The 18,697-nt window shown below is 47.4% G+C and overlaps 2 protein-coding genes across 4 annotated transcripts; both read right to left on the reverse strand.

Moving 5' to 3' along the window:
• LOC141022466 (uncharacterized) lies at positions 1-3,329 on the reverse strand. Its single transcript, XM_073498729.1, has 5 exons — positions 2,525-3,329; positions 2,103-2,345; positions 1,687-1,898; positions 1,114-1,230; positions 1-834 (listed from the first exon to the last, which is right to left on the reverse strand). Exons 1-5 carry the CDS (start codon positions 3,327-3,329, stop codon positions 1-3), a joined length of 2,211 nt encoding a protein of 736 aa, XP_073354830.1.
• A 2,665-nt stretch (positions 3,330-5,994) lies between these two features.
• On the reverse strand, positions 5,995-11,758 carry LOC109753356 (uncharacterized). 3 transcript variants are annotated; one of them, XR_002230484.3, is made up of 12 exons: positions 11,618-11,758; positions 11,457-11,528; positions 10,939-11,112; positions 10,711-10,845; positions 9,916-10,055; positions 9,176-9,259; positions 8,919-9,044; positions 8,394-8,546; positions 7,264-7,365; positions 6,642-6,826; positions 6,491-6,570; positions 5,995-6,294 (listed from the first exon to the last, which is right to left on the reverse strand). XR_002230484.3 is itself a non-coding variant. In XM_020312264.3 (12 exons), exons 1-12 carry the CDS (start codon positions 11,670-11,672, stop codon positions 6,273-6,275), a joined length of 1,314 nt encoding a protein of 437 aa, XP_020167853.1. In that variant the 5' UTR covers positions 11,673-11,758; the 3' UTR covers positions 5,995-6,272. The 3 variants fall into 3 exon arrangements, 2 of the variants coding, with proteins under 2 accessions (XP_020167853.1, XP_040244591.1); XM_020312264.3 differs by having other exon boundaries at positions 6,656-6,826; XM_040388657.2 differs by lacking the exon at positions 9,176-9,259 and having other exon boundaries at positions 6,656-6,826.
• Between the last annotated feature and the right edge of the window lie 6,939 nt (positions 11,759-18,697).

Consider the following 18,697-nt stretch of genomic DNA (forward strand, 5'->3'; position numbering starts at 1 on the left):
CTAATGCACCAGCCAGGCACGGGAGACCGCCAGCTGAAGCACCGTACGAATCGTGCCCGGTTTAACGACCGGGGCGAAGGTGTCGGTGAAGTCCACGCCTGCGCGCTGGCGGAAGCCGCGCACCACCCAACGAGCCTTGTAGCGCTCGAGAGAACCGTCGGGGTTGGTCTTGTGATGAAACACCCATTTGCCACTGATGACATTGGCGTGAGGGGGTCGCGGCACAAGATGCCACGTGCGGTTGCGCTTCAACGCATCAAACTCCTCGCGCATTGCAGCGAGCCAATGTGGATCACGGAGAGCGGCGCGTGCGGACGAGGGAATGGGCGACGGTGGAGAGAATGATGTCGACACCGTGCACGCGTACTCATCAGCAGCGTAGCGCAGGCTGGGGCGGTGGATACCGGCGCGAGACCGTGTCATCATGCCGGCGGGAGGCGGGTCGGCTGCGGCGGGAGCAACGAACGGGGGTGGTGAAGAGTCCGCTGCGCCCGGCGTCTCAGCGGGACCGGAACCGGCCGAAGCGGCGGGGCCAGCCGGGGAGATAGCGCCGGCTGGGACAGAGCCAGCCGCGCCACCCAGCGTGGTGGTAGCCGAAGGGCCACCCGGGGCCATGCAGGGCCGCGCCAGGGGGCGTGCAGCCGGGACCGCGGCGGAGGGGCCCGCGGCGGGGGCCGCAGCAGAGGGGCCCTCCGTGGAGAGGCACGCCGAGGCCGCACCGGGAGGAGCCAGCGGGAGCCGCGCCGGGGCCAGGAAGGGTCGCGCCGGGGGCTGCACCGGGTCCGCATCCGAGACACTATCATGGAGCGCCGAGTCTGCTGCAGAAGGCGGTACCTGATGAAAAGGAAAAACCCGCTCATCAAAGTACATGTGTCGGGAGGTGTACACGCGGTGGGAGATGGGGTCATAGCACCGGTAACTTTTGGTGTTAGGAGGGTAGCCTAGGAAGATACACGCTACGGAGCGAGGAGCGAGTTCGTGTGGTGTAGTGGAGGCGGTGCTGGGATAACACAAACATCCGAAGATGCGAAGACCATCTTAGGAAGGAGGGGAACCAAAAAGAAGTTGGTGTGGAGTGTAGTTCCAGAGTGGACGACAAGGCCTAATGTTAACTAGGAGAGTGGCGGTGGCGAGAGCATCGGGCCAGAACTGAGGGGGCACGTTGGAGTGGAACAACAACGTGCGGACGCAGTCGTTGAGAGTGCGGAGGATCCGCTCGGCGAGGCCGTTCTGCTGAGATGTGTAGGGGCACGTGAGACGAAAGGTGGTACCGTGAGATGCGAGAAGGTGGCGAGTGGCAGCGTTGTCAAACTCTTTGCCGTTATCAGTATGGAGGGCGAGGATAGGGCGCCCGACTGGGTAGTGATGTAGGAGTAAAAGGCCGTGAGTGTGGCGAGAACATCAGATTTGCGACGGAGCGGAAACGTCCACGCAAAGTGAGAGAAATCATCAAGTAAAACAAGATAATATAAGAAACCGGTGTTACTCGCAACGGGATGTCCAAACATCACTATGGATTAACTGAAATGGAAAAGAAGAAATAGTGTTTGACTCGCTAAACGGTCGACGAACATGTTTGCCGAGACGGCAAGCATGACAAGTGTGCTCGTCGAATTTATTACATCAAAAAGAAAAACTCTTGAGAATCTGGCGAAGGACGGTGGAGTTGGGGTGACCCAAGCGTGCATGCCAGAGGTCGACACCGGCGGCGAGGGCGACTGGAGAGGCGGTGGCGGTGGAGGTGGAGGCGGAGTGCACTGGGTACAAGTCGTCGGGGTTGTCACATCGGTGGAGCACCATCCGTGTACGGGCGTCCTTCATAGAGAAACCAAGGCCATCAAATTCAACGGTAAGAGGATTGTCATGTGCAAGACGACGAACGGAGACAAGATTTTTAACTAGGTTAGGTGATACAAGAACATTAGTCATGTGAATAGGCATAGAGTTAGATGAAAAGAAACTATGACCGACATGAGTAATGGGTACGGAGGAACCATCATCGAAGGTGATGCGGTTCGAAGTGGTGACCGGGAAGGAAGAGGCAAGGTTACCGGGGTGCAACGTCATGTGGGCGGTAGCCCCCGTGTCCATGCACCAATCACCTCCACCTCCATAGTTGGAGGAAGACGGTGCCGAGTGTAGTGCAGCGAGCAGAGCGGGATCCCATGGAGCCGGAGGAAGCTGAGCCGGCGCGGGCGGTGGCGCGTAGCCAAAGGAGGCAGGCGCCAGCGGGGGCGTGTAGCCGCCCGGGGCATAGCCGCCCGGTGCGTTGCCACCCCCACCTGCCTGGTAAGGGGTGGCGGCGAGGTGCACCTGAGGGTCAGCCGGGTGCGGCCCGAGGATGCCTGGGGCCCGTGGGACCGGCATGTGGTAAGCGTGGACCACGCTGGTCCACGGGTTAGGGCCGACGGCCCAGGGCGGGGAGGGCAAATGGTGGCGTTGAGCCCCCCGTACCCCGGCTACTGATGCTGCTGCTGTTGGGGGCGACCGCCGCCCCCGCCCCCACGACGCCGGTTGCGGCGACCGCCGCCCCCGCCCTGCTGCTGTTGCTGAGGAGCGGGAGGTGCGGGCGGAGCGGGCGAGAGGGGGAAGTACCCCGGTGGCGCCAGCGGACGTGGTTGGGGCGGAGCGGGCTGCGGCTGCCCACGAGAGGTCCCGGCGGCGAGGGCGGTGTGATGGACACGGGCCTTGACCTTCTTCATCCGGCGTTCCTCCAAGCGTAAATACGCGGCGACGGACTGGAAGGTCGGGTTCGGCAACAGGGAGAGGTTCGAGGCCACGTTGCCGAAATCCTCGTTGAGGCCGGCAGTGAGGGTGCTAAGCATGAGCTCGTCCGACACCTTGGCGCCGATGTCGCGAAGCTCGTCGGCGAGGCGCTTGAGGCGCATGAAGTAGTCGTCGATGGAGGAATCATCTTGGTGGCACCCGAAAAATTCCTGCTGCAAAAACACAAGACGTTGAAGCTTATTGTCGGTGAAGAGGTTGTTGATCTTGGTCCATACGGCACACGCGTCGTCGTCGTCCGCGACGACCGTGTGGAAGATGTCCGGAGAGATGGTGAGGTAGAACCACCGAATGAGGGAGGCCTCAATGGCCGCCCAGTCCGGATCATCCACCATGAGGTCGCCATCGATGGTCCCGTCGACATGCTCGAAAAGGTGGTACTCGTGGAAGACGAGGTTGAAGTAGGTCTTCCACGCGTAGTACGAGGAGGTGCATTGGTCGAGCTTGATGGGAACGCGGGTGTGGATGTCGAGATCACAGACGGCGGTGGCGTCGGGCACGAGTCCGGCGAACGGGTTGGAGTTGCTGGAGTGGGGGGACGCCATGGGAGCAGCGGCAGAAGAGGGGTGCTGCGGCTCGGTTGGGTGGGGATTGGTAGCGGCGGCGCGGGGTAGGGTTAGGGTTTGAGGGCGCGGCGGCTACTAGGGAAGGAGGCGGCGGCGGCAGAGGGAGGGCGGCGGCTGCGAGGGAAAGAAGGGGCGCGGCGGCGACGGTGTACAGCGGCGGCGGCAGCTGTAGGGCGCGGCGGCGGCGGGTGCGGAAGGTGGGAAGAGGATCGGCGTGCTAAACTGATACCATGTTAGTTAGGAAGAATGAGATTGCACGAATCGATAATCATTGATCGTGTGCATGGTGCACATATATAGATACAGGGTGGACCGGTCTCTACTTGTCTCCCAAGATGTACAAATATACAACGGTATAAATACAGACCCAAGTCCTATACATATGCAGTGTATAACGTATGCTCAAACAGGTATATTAGTACTGCAATCAGAATCGGGGCAAAGAAATCGCCCCTGATTTCTTAAGAAGGGGGCCAAAAATTTGGTCTGAAACCCCCGATTTTCCCCCAAACCCCAGCACTGCAACCTAAATCATGAGCGAAATTGACATCCCGGGGGCTGCATCTCGCACCAAATCGGAAGCGGAGTACAAACGACAGCCAAACCCTAAGCCCCCCGCCAGATCTAACGCGGGACGCCCGAGGAGAAACAGAGGGGGGCAGGGGGAGGGATTTGGTTCAGTGCGGCCCTTACTCTTGATCTCGCGGACGTCGCCGTTGTGGGCGGCTTCGACGAACCTGGCCTCCGGCGGCCACCGGTCGCGGTCTGCACAAGAAGCGAAATCGAACGATGAGACGGCCGGCGGAGGGAGCCGTACAGGCCGCGGCCGGCTGGGTTAGGGTGCCAAGTCACCTTTGCCGAGGAGGATCTCGTACACGCGAGGCATCGGCCATTCCCGGGTCCCCATCCTCCCCCTCTCGCCCTTCTCCTCTTCGCCGGCGGCGGCGGCGGCGTAGGCGGAGCGTGGCGGGGAGGGAGGGAGCTTCTGGAGTCGGAGAGAGGAGATGGGGAAAAGAGAGGGCGGGAAACGGGAGGGAGTGGGTGCGCTCGCGCAATGGGAGACCGACACGTGCCCACCCCCGCGGATCGTACGATCTGACGCTCCTGCCAGAAGCACGGTCACTCGCTTTGCTTTTGCCATGCCTTTTGGATTCAGGTTTTGAATTTGAGCTTTGCTTTTAGAGCATCAAACAGCCGGACCCTTTGACGCGTTCGGTAGGCTGCATCAAGCCCAATCAGACTTTGGCGGGCTAAATAGTGAGTTGTTTGGTTGCCTGGCTCGTTTGTAGAAACTGGCCCGCACGAAAATTAAATCACCCTCAGACTGACTCGTCAGAAACGCTAATGCGGGCTGGACCTAGTGTAATTTACACTACAGGGAGAACACGAGCTGGGCTTGATGCAGCCTACCAAACGACATGCAGAACATGGCCCAGAGTCCGTGTACACTTAAACAGGCTCCACTGAGACTAGCTTCACTGGGCCAAACTCCACTGAGAATGTAACCAAACGCGCCCCTTATATTGCCCCTATGCATCTGGACAGACGGCCCGGTCAAGAAATCGTGATCTAGCCTTACTGGCCCTATATGTTTGGACTCACCGGCCCGCCTCATATCTAGCTCTTGCCGGCCCCATACCTAGGCTTTGATTGGGCTATAAAAAACACCTATCTTCGTATATCACAAAAAAAAATTTTGAACTCTCAGAATTCATCAACCTGAAGAATGCTATAACATCTGGTTTAGCATCATTAGCCTAGAGAAAGCATAGAGTAGTTGTAGCAATTGACGATTTTGATGATGGTTTAGGATCTCCGTACTTCAGGCTTTTATAAGCGTAGTAGAAACATCTACATGATGATGAGCATCTACACAAATTTGCTAGACCTCTTACCAAGTGTTTAAACAAAGCGCAGACACCTCAACACAATAATTTCGATATAAGGATCATAGCCTAAAATTTACAAAACATGGAGGCGCTTTACAAACTTGGGCCTATCCGCAAACATTAGGACATAAAAGGCATGATTTTCACAAGCATTAGCAATGAACAGTGGAACATGATGAAACTAAATATAATAATCTACATCAAACTTGTACAAAAACAAAGAAAACCCCTAGAAAACCTCAAGAGAATGAAGCAAATCAGCATAAGAGCCACCATGTATGGGTGGAAGTGGGATAGTGTTACAAAAAATGAAGCAAAACAGCATGATTTTCATTAGGGTATCAAGATTCCCCCAGCATTATATTCGGAGGCTAAAAGAAAGAAATATATTGTACAATGCTAGATGTAACACTTAACTCAAGAAGAGGCACACACACTCTACTTCCGGTCATACAACTATGATTTCGCAGGTGCTCCACAACTAAAACCATTTGATGCCACCACATATCAAATTAGACTTATTTTAATGATCATATTACATCGTGATGGCCAGTTAAGAAAAAGTATAGAGCTAACAGCAACAAGGAACATGAACAGTATCCCCACACAAAAAAGAAACATAAACAGTGCCTATGATCTGCAAAGTGAAGTAGCAATCTGGTCACAGATTTGCAAATTCATGGTAGCAGCTATCTCGTTTATCAGCAAGCGCATTGGAGCTGGCAATGCAAAGTATCATGATATTCTGCCAAACATTTCACTCTAGCATAACCAATTAAATTCACCATCCATTGTTGCCATACAAACAAAACAGGATTTGAGTTTCACAAAACCAACTTAAAATAAGTAGCCAGTAACATGGTTTGCTCCAAGCTGCTGCTACAGCCCGTGACTGAATTAGTACATTAAAAGCATAAGGTGACAGAATTCAAAGTTTGGTGGGTTTTTTTTGTTTAGTCTAAGAACACAAAAAACAGAGCTTGAGATTCTGCGTGAGCTTCAGATCTCTCTGCAGTCGGCATGCAGGGCAAGATCACTTCAGTTCCATTGCCTCCCTGCATGAATCAGTCGATCACGACATTGTTACAAAGAAGGATCAAATTCTACTAACTGACAAGTTCATCACAAAATTGTCAAAAGAAGCAACCGAATCAACTAACTAATTATGGAAACACCTAGAATCTGCAGCTGCTGACAATGTTAATCTAATATCACTCCAGGAGAAAACGAGATGAAACATGGATTTCATACCAGAATAATTTCTCGGTCTCTTCGCTTTCTGGGTCCAACTCTAAAGCGCGCGAGAGTGCGGAATACGCAGCAGCATACTTCTAATGAACGCATGCGCACGTCAGAATCAAATAGCAGATATAAAAAGAGCAATGAAATCATCAGTTTGAACCTGATCTAGTGCACCTTCATGAACATTAGAGCTGATCCTTGTCGATAGTGCGCCTTTGCCCACTTTGGACGCAGCCTTTTGCATTTAGTTGCATCATCAAAAGCCCTTTGTCCATCACCCATGCGAAGCCAGCAAAGGCTTCTGTTTGATAACAACTTAGCGTCAAAGTTATCCATCTTCAGTGCCTGCAGCAGATAAAACAGTGAAAAATTGCAGTGCCATTGCCACATTCTAGAAACGCTGCTTGGTTTAGGACGCAAATTTGTCATTTGTTCCACAGGTACAAGGACCGAAACACGAAACTGTGAGAAAAGAGCAACAAACCACCTCAAGTTCCATGAAATGGAATGGAAGACCAAGATTAATGTGTTTCAGATCTTATTTTACTTTCTAACATGATGTCTCTGTTATTTTTGTTACCAATAGCCATAGGTATGAAACTTCTCCAATCTTGGCTAACACTCCGCATATGCAACAAGATGTGCATGCCAAAGTAACAGATCACTCTTACGCATTGCCCAGATCAATCAATGTCAATGATAAATCAACTAAATTGTAATGGAGGAACATGTTTCATGGCTTTACCACCAGCCTACAAAGAATAAACAGTCCGGCAATGTACCTGTGTGTAGAGCACTGATGCATTTAGATAATCCTGCTTTTTGAATGCTTCATCTGCTTGTCGTTTCAGGTCAGACACCCTCTCTTTCACAAAATTGTCATCCTGGGCAACTCATAATAACTTGAATCAGGTATATATTAGAGGTCTGATGCGTGTGAGAGAGAAATGGTACTCTAGCAAAGATGTTAAGGTGAAGATGGATACAAGAAACTGTTTGAATGAATGCGAGATTTGAAAATCCCAGTTCTCGCATGCTACGCAGACGGGAAACAAAGAGAGCTATTAAAAATGAATTGGCTACGGACGCAAAGTTTCTGGTCACGAGCATATATGAGCTCGTTATCTGCAGCATCCTATATTGCGGTGGGATCTGTGCCGCAATTGTTATTTGGGGTGTGATGATCCTCTGTTTACTGTGTGGACAGATAATTTGATGCTGGAATTTGATCTTTATGGCTCAATGGGACTGATTTGGTACGTGTATTTTGGACTGAAATGAGGGTTGATGTGCATCTAACACTTCGTGTCCTATTCGTACGTGGCAGTGTAACCAGTGTCACTCATGTGTGCTGTAGACAGAAATTGTTTAGGATCAAATACGTGCCCTGTTTTGAATTCTGAGACAACAGTTGGCGGCGAGGGACGGGTGGTAGAAGGCTCAGAATCGGAAGAAAATGGCCCAGCTCGTTAGATATCCATCTGTCCCGACTCTACGTGACGGCAACAGGCTTAATAAATGCTGGGTCATAGTGGGCCACGCATCACATTAATGAAACAAATACTACTCGGAATACGACCGCTTATACATTGGCCTGTTCGAATCTTGCAGAGAAGCAACAGGAGAGATAACGAGCTGCTATATGCGCCCGAGCTCAGTTGAGCACTTTCGATTGGCTACCTGTTATTTTTAACATCATCTAAATAAAATGATTTTCACGAACAGAGCTTAGGCAGCAAAGCAGGTGCAAGGAAACACATGCGCATTTGACGAGTCTCGAGTAGGAGGCTAAACTTTGACAGTTCCAGATCTACAAGTGTTAGTTAAACATGGACTTAACGCCAACACACTCAAGAGAGTTAACGTGCACCAAAATTGCCAAGGGTATGCAAGAAAATTTGCAGTGGCATACCTCTAGTTGCTTGATTTCCATCTTCACATGACTAATGATTCCATCAACGCTCCAATTTGCCACAGTTGAAATGGGTGAGGTGAACGGAAAGAGAATCTCAACATCTTCCCGTGTACCATACTCAGCAGCCAACTCTATTGGCAGTCTACCAAACTGTTGAGGAACAACGAAAGCTTTAGAAAGGCAATACTCAACATGAAGAAATAAGCAGTATTCTAGACATGATATGCAAACCATATGTCCATATTGATTCACTACCATCATAATAGGTTGACGTAGTGCAGCACATCTATGTATATCTGACCAAATTGAAGACATGGCACGAAGGGAAGGTGAAACAGTAGCAAGCGTATGCAAAAAAAAAAGGTAACTTAGCACAGCCTTTTATTTTAATTTTACGGATAGCATCATCTAGTTGTACTGACATCATAACTCATACGGTTGTAGCATATCTGTATAGGACAAGTCTACTGAAATTACTAAGCCAAGATAGACACAAGAATGTGACAAAAAGAGCATTCTTACTGTGTTAGGAACATTTGGGTTTGCACCAGCTTCCAACAAGCACTTGATAGCTTCAGTTAATCCCTTCTCTGCAGCCTTTACCAAAAGATTATCCCGAGGACTATCACCACTGACTTTAGCTCCACCCTATCAGATCCAAGTATAGAAGACAAGCCAATCATATGGTTTTCAAGTAGGTAATACAAAGATAGCTAAATCAAACATCAGTCTATAGAAATCCAGCATTCCTGCTGTATTATAAGCAGAGGATACTATACCTGAATCAATAACTTCACACAGGATACAGAAGATTTTTGTAATGCCATGCTTAAAAGTCCAAACTGACAACTAGCCTTGTTGGGCTGGAAAAAAATTTAAAGAACTTCATTTTCGTGCCAAAATATGACAGTTCCAACAAAAAGATGGAAATTGTTTGGGGAAAAAGAGCTGAGGATACTTCTTTCGTAAGAATATATTCCCTCCGTCCCATAATATAAGATTTTATTACAACAATATACTCACATATTGGTTGTAATAATATGGGACGGAGGGAATAGAATATATCAATATAGTCTTATGTCCGCTTGCTCCCATTAATTTTTCAGACTGGTCCCACCATGCCTACTCTGGCTCACACATTGACAGCAATAGCAGGGCCTGTTTGGTTGGTTTACGAAGGTTGATGATATTTGCCAGTTGCCACAGCATTTTGCAAAACATGTCTAAGATAAGATGATAAAATAAGTGTCATACTTTGCCAAGCCTAAGTGAATCCTACCACACCTTTTTTAGTCAGTGACACATGGGACCCAACTTGTAGAAAAGGAATCTTGGCACAAGTGTGGCTGTGAACTGAACGAGTAACCAGCTTGCCTAACTTTTGGCATGGCATAGGTAGTCACCAACCAAAAAAAGCCATCAGCTACAGGTAGGAACAATTGGAGAAAGTAGCAAAAACCAAGCAAAAGGGGGAATTGGAGTTAAAAGACAGCATATCAACAAATAATTTGAATAGTACATCTGCATTGTGCTCCAAAAGGGTCTTGACAATACTAGGAAATCCTCTAATAGCAGCATGCGTGAGGGCTGTCCCAAGATCTGATACTGCATTGACATCAGCTCCCCTTGCAAGAAGAAACTTTACTATTTCAGAGTACCCTGAAGAAAAGAAGAAAAGGGTCATAATACTATTACCGATACATGACATGAACAAAACATTTTTGCTCGGCAAAGTTTAAATAACTAATGGGGGAAGGATTTTTGTTGGTTCACATTTCTCTAAATAGGCATACAGAAAGAATGACCATAATCAGTCAACATAAGAAGGCGGTAAAGTAGATGAACATTTCTCAGGAAACTAGTTCCAATGGCTAGACTAACAAGATTGGTAGCAATACGATGACACGTGGAATCTTTACATATCTGAGAGGGGGGAACTAGGAATCAGCCAATAACTAGAAGTCCATCTGTCTCTCATGGAAGCGCTTTAGAGTCCCTAGAAGCTGCACTTTTTATTTCTCCAACCTAGAGCACTCTTATTTCAATACATATGAAGAAACTCTGTGAAAGCCAGCTATCACTCCTATGAGAAGGCTAACTCATAAGATTGATCACTATTCAGACGCCGATGAACATGAGAAGCAAATAAGATCAGGCTACTTTTAATGTATGGCAACAGGAAAAAAAATTATACTAGGCTAGCTTAGTCTAGCTCCTGGTAAAGTAAATTCATTTTTATCACCATGGTAGGTCCAGCACAAAACAAGGGATGCTAAAGTAAGTACTAACAATCAAGTGAAGTTCCTTTTCATACCATGAACTGCAGCTGCATGAAGAAGAGTGATGTTTCCCTTTGCACGTTGCTGATGCACATCAGCGCCATGATCAATGAGGTACTTGACGGCGGGAAGGTTGCCATTGGTGACGGCATGCGCCACGGGTGTAAACTCTATCATTAAGACACTCACAGCTCAGCTGAAGTTGATGATGAAGTCATAAAACTAAATGTGCTTATATTAGGATCAGAAAGGCCTGAACGTACGCTGAGCGGTGTCAGGCAAGTCGACATCCATCTTGACCTCCTCCACGAGATACTGGAAGACCGAGAAGCTGCCGCAGCCGGCGGCGGCGTGGAGGGCGTTCATGCCCATGTAGGTGGTGTTGGCCACCGTCACCGGGATCCCACGCCCCTGCACGTCCAGCTCCTTTGCAATCTCTGCAGTTGAGACAAAAAAAGGGGGCACTTTTAGTCAGGAATCATGGCAAGGACGTAGTATCTATGTACTGTAATCGGAATCAGCAAGAAATCGCCACCGATTCTTAGGAAGGGGGGCAAGAATTTGGTCTGAAACCCCCGATTTACCCCCAAACCCGAGCACTGAAACCTAAATCACGACCGAAATTTGGCATCCCGGAGCCGTAATCCGCGGCCAGATCGAGAAGGAAGCACACACGGCAGCTAAACCCTAGGCCCCTGGCCAGATCTAGCGAGCTCGGTGACGCGGGACGCGAGGGAGGGAGAGGGAGGGGCGTGGGGATCTGGTGAAAGGCGGCACTTACTCTTGATCTTGCCGACGTCGCCGTTGTGGGCGGCTTCGATGAACCTGGCCTCCGGCGACCAACGGTCGCGCTCTGCAAAACAAGCGAGTGAAATGGTGAGACGGCCGGAGGGGGGAGCCGTACAACCGGCGGCGGTCGGACAGGTTAGGGTGCCAAGTCACCTTTGCCGAGGAGGAGCTCGTACAGGCAAGGCAGCGGTATATGTCGGGTCCCCATCCTCTCCCCTCGCCCTTCTCCTCTTCGCCGGCGGCGGCGGTGGCGGTGCGTGGCAAGGAGCAAGGAGTCGGAGGAAGCTTCTGGAGTCTGGGAGAGGAGGTGGGGAATAAAAAGGGCGGGAAAAGGGAGGGGAGTGGGTGCGCTCACACTGTACCCGGCCATGGGCAGCCCGGCCCGGTCGGCCCGACCTTCCCCATGGGTCGGGCCTGGGCCTATATTTTAGGCCCGATGGCTGGGCTGGGCTGGGCTCGGGCTCAACATATTCATAGTTTAAGGAAGAGGCCCGGCCTGAGGCCCACGGGCTTTTTGCATGATGGGTCGGGCTTGGGCCTGATTTTTACACCCGACGGCTGGGCCGGGCTGGGCTTGGGCCTAGGTTTTCTGCGTCAGGCTTTGGTAGGCCCGGCCTGAAGCCTGGATCAGCCGGACAAATGGCCAGGTATAGCACGCACAATGGGATGCCCACCGCCCACGGTACGATCTGACTGACACTCATGACAGAAGCCAGGACCACGACCTCCCTTTTCTTTGCTTTTGGATTCAGGTTTTGAATTTTAAATTTGAACTTGCTTTGAGAAACATGAAAAGATGCGTATGGTCATATACACACATATACACTCATGTTTATGAACACATGTTTGCACACCCTACTTTTATGAGCACCTCTGAGAGACTGAATCGGTAGATCTTGAGGTTGTCGAAAACACCTAAGGCATCTCGCTATCGACGAAAACATCGCCTCCCGTTGAAAAAAATATTCGGCCTTTAATGAGTCACGACCACATCACATGTGGTCGTCGGTTGAGGTCGACCCATATGCGCATGCCCTTGCGCGATTGCACGGCATAACCCCCGGCCCTCGCCTCTAAATGGGTCATGATACAAACCGTTGTACGATACCACTAGCTAAAAACAGTTGTTGGATCTTTCGAGCACGTGACATGAAGTACATAATCATGATACATTGTACCTTGAAGTTCGGGCAAAGCCCACGAGCATGTTTGGATGTTTGTACCAACCATGAAAATGCCCACTAGATGCAGGTAGGGGTTTCAACACCCTTCCCCACCCAACCTGCCCCAAAACCCTGTCTAGAATCGCATCCTTCTTAAGCACCCTCCTTACTCTAGCTCTAGGGGGGCCTTGAACCGGTCATTCCTTCCAGGTTAGGCTCATCAGCACGCAAGTGAGTCACGGTGTGCCTTGCTCGTGGTAGATGTATTGGGATCATGGTCTGAGGACTAAAGGGGACGAGTAGTGCTATCAATATACGGGGCTGACAGGTTTTAACTAGACTACTACAAGTTCCGATTAGAACCAAAGTTCTAATTCTTCCAAAGGACTAGACTACTACAAGTTCTGATTAGAATCAAAGTTCTAGTTCTTCCACTTGGGATTATAACTATTGTGAGCAATGAAGTCGACATTAACGGCAACATCGATAATATCATTCACCTTCCTATTTACCTCTTTATCATACCTATGATCTCAACAATTTTTGTCCTAACACCTCTTCATTCTTCTCTTGAGTAATAGAATTTAACTTTCTAGATATAGATTTGTTGTCAGGCCATTGAGCATGATTTTCCTGCATATCGTCTCGTAGCTCCCATAATAGTCCTCCTACAATAGTCTCAAGCATGTTCATGGATAAATGATTTAAACCACTATATAAAGCAAATGAAGAATTAGCCATTTTTTCATGCCACGTTTAGGACAATTCCTAACGGTTTCTTTCATACGTTCTCACGCAAGCACTAATGGCTCACGATCTTCCTGCTTGAAACATGTAGGGTCTGTTTGGTTCTAGTCATGAACCAGAATGTCATGGGTGAGACCTGTTCCTAAGCTTGGTTCCCGTGTTAGTACACAAGTAGAACAGAAGCCACATGTTCCTATCGACCGAATATTCGGGCCAGATTCGAAACGCGTTGAGACCTCCAAATCGAAGGAATTACACGAAATCGATCGTTCTCTCCTCTCACTCCCGCAACCCCGCCTCTCTCTTGTCTCTCTTCCTCCTTCAATCTGCATCACCATTCTCTTCCTTCGATCTACGTCGTCGGCAGATTCTTGACCCTCAAGCAAGGATCTAGTGGCGAGGGGTGCATCGTGCTTGTGTCCTCGACACCAGCGGCAACATTGCGCCCTAGCTACGCGGTGTCCAAGGCAATCATGGAGGCCATCGTGTGGGTCGCCACGAAGGAGCTTGGGTTCGCGCTGGTGACGTTGACCTGCGCAGCGTCAGGGCCGTGGCAATATTAGCACGTAAGTGCATGGTTTTTGCTGTTTGAAAATGTTTAGTCATGCACATACTGCAGCAAATATTCCCGAATGTAATGGCTCCTTTAGGCAAAGCTAATAGTCATTCTTTAGCTTTTCCTCTCAGAGAGAAGGAAACAAGTGGATGTATACACGCATCCTCTCAAGGAGAGCCTCCAAATTAGTTTTGTTGAACCACAGTAAGTAGTTCGATTTAACCTCATGTTGCTCGGTTGTGACATCAAGTTGCATGACTGATGCACGCTTACAAGCTCTTTAGTAGCCATAATAATAATTTCGGGTTTTCTTAACATGTGAAAAATGAACTAATGAAAAAAACTAAAACAAAAAATAAATAAGGACTCTAGTAACGACACTAGGGTAGCAAATACCTTTCCGACGACCGGTGCCCAGACAAAGGGTTGATTACCCTCAATTTCGTTTCAATGTAGATATACTAGTCGACCCGTGCACCTGCACGGTCTAGATTTTTTTTTTTGTGCTAATAATATTATTTTAGTCACACAGTAAAAATGGTATCATGGAATGATGTAGTCCCTATTATACAAACAAAACACAATATTAAGGAAATAAGTGCAAATAGTTTTTATTTCATAAGCTGCAATTCATTCATATTCAACATCGCAACATTCAACCAACTTTAAGAACAATATATATATCTACATATGTGTAACTTTAATCAAAACTAAGTATCCTTCAAGTGAAATGACCACATACAATATTGCATCTCGAAAAGGATTTAGAACTATGTGAGGTATTAATCCTTGTCCCCTCCATCTTGATAAAGACACAGGGTATCGAATATATTCATGCCCCCTCCATGAAACCAAGTGAAGGGTTGTTTCATCTTTGCAACACCTCAAACCTTCAAAACACTACATAGCGTTGTTCCCATCGCAAGTTCATAAAATGCCTACTGGGAGCCTAAAAAACCGGACCAAGAAGTAACCTGTCAACATAAGTTATGTACACCTCCAGCTATGCCCAGGTCAATTAGTGACCGAAGAAGGCATATCTGTTGGCTACAGCGGTACCGAATCTTGGTGGTGGTGACAATGGCTTGATGGTATCAACAGTCGGTGCGAGGTTTGTAATCTTCTTGAAATTACCTTACAAATATCCCGAACAAAATCGAAATGGCAAATGAAGAAGTAATATATACATACAAAATTCCTATTTAGATGAAGGAAACCAAACACGCTTCCAAGGGTTCCAAAAAAGGGATACAATTAGACTTCTAATGGCTCCATTGTCTAACTGAGCTTACATGTCTATGCTCATGGGTGTAGCAATACAACAGCAAGGTATAAAGAAACAGTAGTCGGATGGTCAAAGAACTGACAATAATATGCAGGTTAGGATCCAAATTGATTCATCATGCATTATGTTACACCCGCATGCTGTTTTTATGAAGCACAATGAGCTGTCAACACTGCATCAGAAAGATAAAGTTCCATAACTTGGAAAGATGCAGAGCATGTTTGGAAAATACCTCGATTTAGTGATGCAAGGCATGAAATGATAGCAAATTGGTGTTTCTTCTATCAGTGTACCTGCAGTAACATGGAGCAAATTATATAGTTTCAGTATCCAAACTATAAAATTAGTTGTATTCCAAGTGCTACAAAAAATCATATAATGTCGTAACTTACATATTGAAATCTGATTTACAGAATTTTTTGAAACATTGCCTTTTCTCTTACTGAAAGGTAGCTAAGAAATAAGATATCATCTTCATCACCACCAAAAAATATTATTCAGCACGAACTGATCAAATAATTTTCCTTAGAACTGGAAGCCACACCCACAAACATTATCTTTATGGCGCCTAGGAACTTGGTTGCAATCAGTTAGAAAACCACTATATGAACACCACATCAAATATTGATCAGTGAAGAGAGAATGTAGATATTAGTGAAGCCATCGTGGACAGTCCCGATGAGCCAAATATAAGGATGTTAATTTAATAATAGGGATCAAAACCATATTTCACTTAGCGATGGACAGCTAATACATTACTTTGTACATGTAGGAGCACTTAATGCTGCTGGTACGTTTGTTCTAAAAATATATATCGCTCTGACCCAGTGTATTCCCAAGACCTATTAATTAAGTGCTTGTACACTTGGTCTTTTGTTACAAATGAAAACAGAGTGTAGTATGTTTAACACAGAACATAGTTCGTTTATATAGGAAATGCGGAAAAAAATGTGATTAAGTGGAATAGAAAATTCAAGTACACAGGAGGAGATTCACATATAAATAATATGTATTTAGATGATTTAGAAATAACTTGAACTCCATTTTAATACTCCATTTTTTAGATGTTGCTTATCGTTTCATTAATATTTATTAGTTATATCCATGGAACTATATTTGTATTTATTATCGTGTAGATAATATATTAGAATCTCCAAAAAAAAAGATAATATATTAGATTTTTTTAAAAGACTATTAAAATATTATAATACATGTTCTAGTGTTATTATATGCAGAGATTTACACTCTGAAAATATGTTCTTAAGCCTTTCGTTGGACTACAACATCATGCACTTTTAGCATATATATGTGCAGAGGTAGCAATTGTACAGATATAAACAATTAGTCTCAGCTAGAAAATACTGAACTTGAACACAAGTTCAGAAGTTACGGCGTGCACAACACCTGATTCACTTTTAATCAATTAAATTAATTAACTCTTTAGTCCAGAAATCAACTACATCACTTATCATGGAGAGAGAAAAGATCTGACCGACTTACTATACTATATTTAAGCAAGTAGTACTCTAAGAAACCATCAGAGGTACACCGTACATGCATAAAGATTGGACATAGTTGTGAGGCCTGCTGGTAATAATACGCTGGTCTCCAGTTTCATTTCAAAACTACAGAGAAGAATTGTACCACTTCAGGGGAGGAGGACAGGCCTAAAGTCTCAACCACACCATGGATGATGCCCATGTGCTCTATCGCCGCAGCCAAAACTGGCTATGAGCACCTGATTAAGAATCATTATGCATATTCAAGATAATTGCATACCTATGTATACAAATCCTTATTTGTCTGGCCTCTTCACCTGAACGGAACAACAGTCCAGGTTTGGCGTTGGGCCACCTGCGGTATTGCTTGCTGGTCCTGGGACTTGTCGCAACGGCCGGCCGTCGGGGCACTGTGAGGTGGATTGGTGATAACTGACCTTCTGTCGCATCTGTGTGTGTTTTACGGCCATCTGGATCGTCAACGGAGGCCGGCACGTCTGCATGCACAATCAGCAGTTACAGGACACGGTGATGGCTGGGCATGATCTCGTTGGAGATTGGATAACAGCGGGAAGAAAAGAGAGCTGGTGGACAAATATTAAGGAAGGTCCAAGCGTCGAGTAGGCAGACCAAGAACATATAAAACTACTTTCGTTACCTGTTTCAGATCAGAGCACCAATGAATCTAGCTCAAAAGAGGAGATCACAGCCATGGGAGACAACCAGGACTATCATCAAATCTGAGATGCATCAAGAGAATGGTTTCCGATTAAAACTTATCAAAGGACATGCTCCGTCGCTGCATCAACCAACATGGATTGCAGTGTGTTGGGGGCATGGAAGATTGAATAGTTGGAGAGAAGGGAATCACGAAGGCTTAATTGTAGCATGCTAATTTAGAACAGCGTGGGGATGTGAGAGGAGGACAACAGGGAGGTCACGTCAATATTTCCTTTGGTGGCCCGTAAATTTATTTTTTTAGATGGCCCATGGAAGAATTGTGGGACAAAAGGCATGGACTCTATGTATACTTCATCTAACGGCCGTACATAACTTGCATGGAGATCAGATGGACAGTAATTATTTTTTCTGAGAATTAACGTGGAGCTTCCCTTGATGCTTCCGATTAGTAAATATAAGATTCTTCTTCTCTGGAGACCCTAGCATTTATCGAATACATGAGGTGAATAATGCTTGGAAAGGAAATATCTACAGGTACTTGATATCTCAAAACATGCCCGTTTCCCGGTCCATTCACAAAGGTGATTAAAAACATAATAATGAAGAAATATGGCAGGGCTTACGGTTTGACATGCGGTCGTGTACATGCACCCAGGATACCAACTAGATAAATCAACATGGCACTGGTAAACACCGTTACACATATCATGCGAACAAATTATGTCGTATATGCATCCTAATAAACCCATGACCGACTGCCACCGCATCAAGTTCTATTGTCCAACCAACACCATATCCGATTCACGGGGTAACCTCGGTTATTAAGGATAACTAGTAGAAAATAGGGCTTTGGTTGGAGCCTGGCCAGCCCATTAGTCCCGGTTCTGTCACGAACCGGAACCCATGGGAGGCATACGTCCCGATTCGTGCGCCCAGGGGGCCGGCCGGGCCTTGGGAGGCATTTGTTCCGGTTCTAGGCACGAACCGGGACCAATGGTCCTCGCTCCTGGCCCACAGCCATTGGTCCCAGTTCGTGCCTAGAACCGGGACAGAAGGGGGGCCTTTAGTCCCGATTCCAGCCACGAACCGGGACCAATGAGGTGGCTATATGTACCCCATCGTCGCGGCAGAGCACTCCACAGTGCTCTATTTTTTCTGGCCGGTGAGGGGAGAGCTTTGTGGTGCTCTAGCTCACCTCCTATGCACATGAGGTGTTTGATGAAATGCCCGAGCCACACTAGTTAAGCTTTCTCCTCTCGAAACTCGACCTTCGAGCTCCATTTTCCCCGAGATTTGTCTAGG

This window comes from Aegilops tauschii, chromosome 5 (genome assembly GCF_002575655.3).
Source record: "Aegilops tauschii subsp. strangulata cultivar AL8/78 chromosome 5, Aet v6.0, whole genome shotgun sequence".
Taxonomy (NCBI): Eukaryota; Viridiplantae; Streptophyta; class Magnoliopsida; order Poales; family Poaceae; genus Aegilops; species Aegilops tauschii.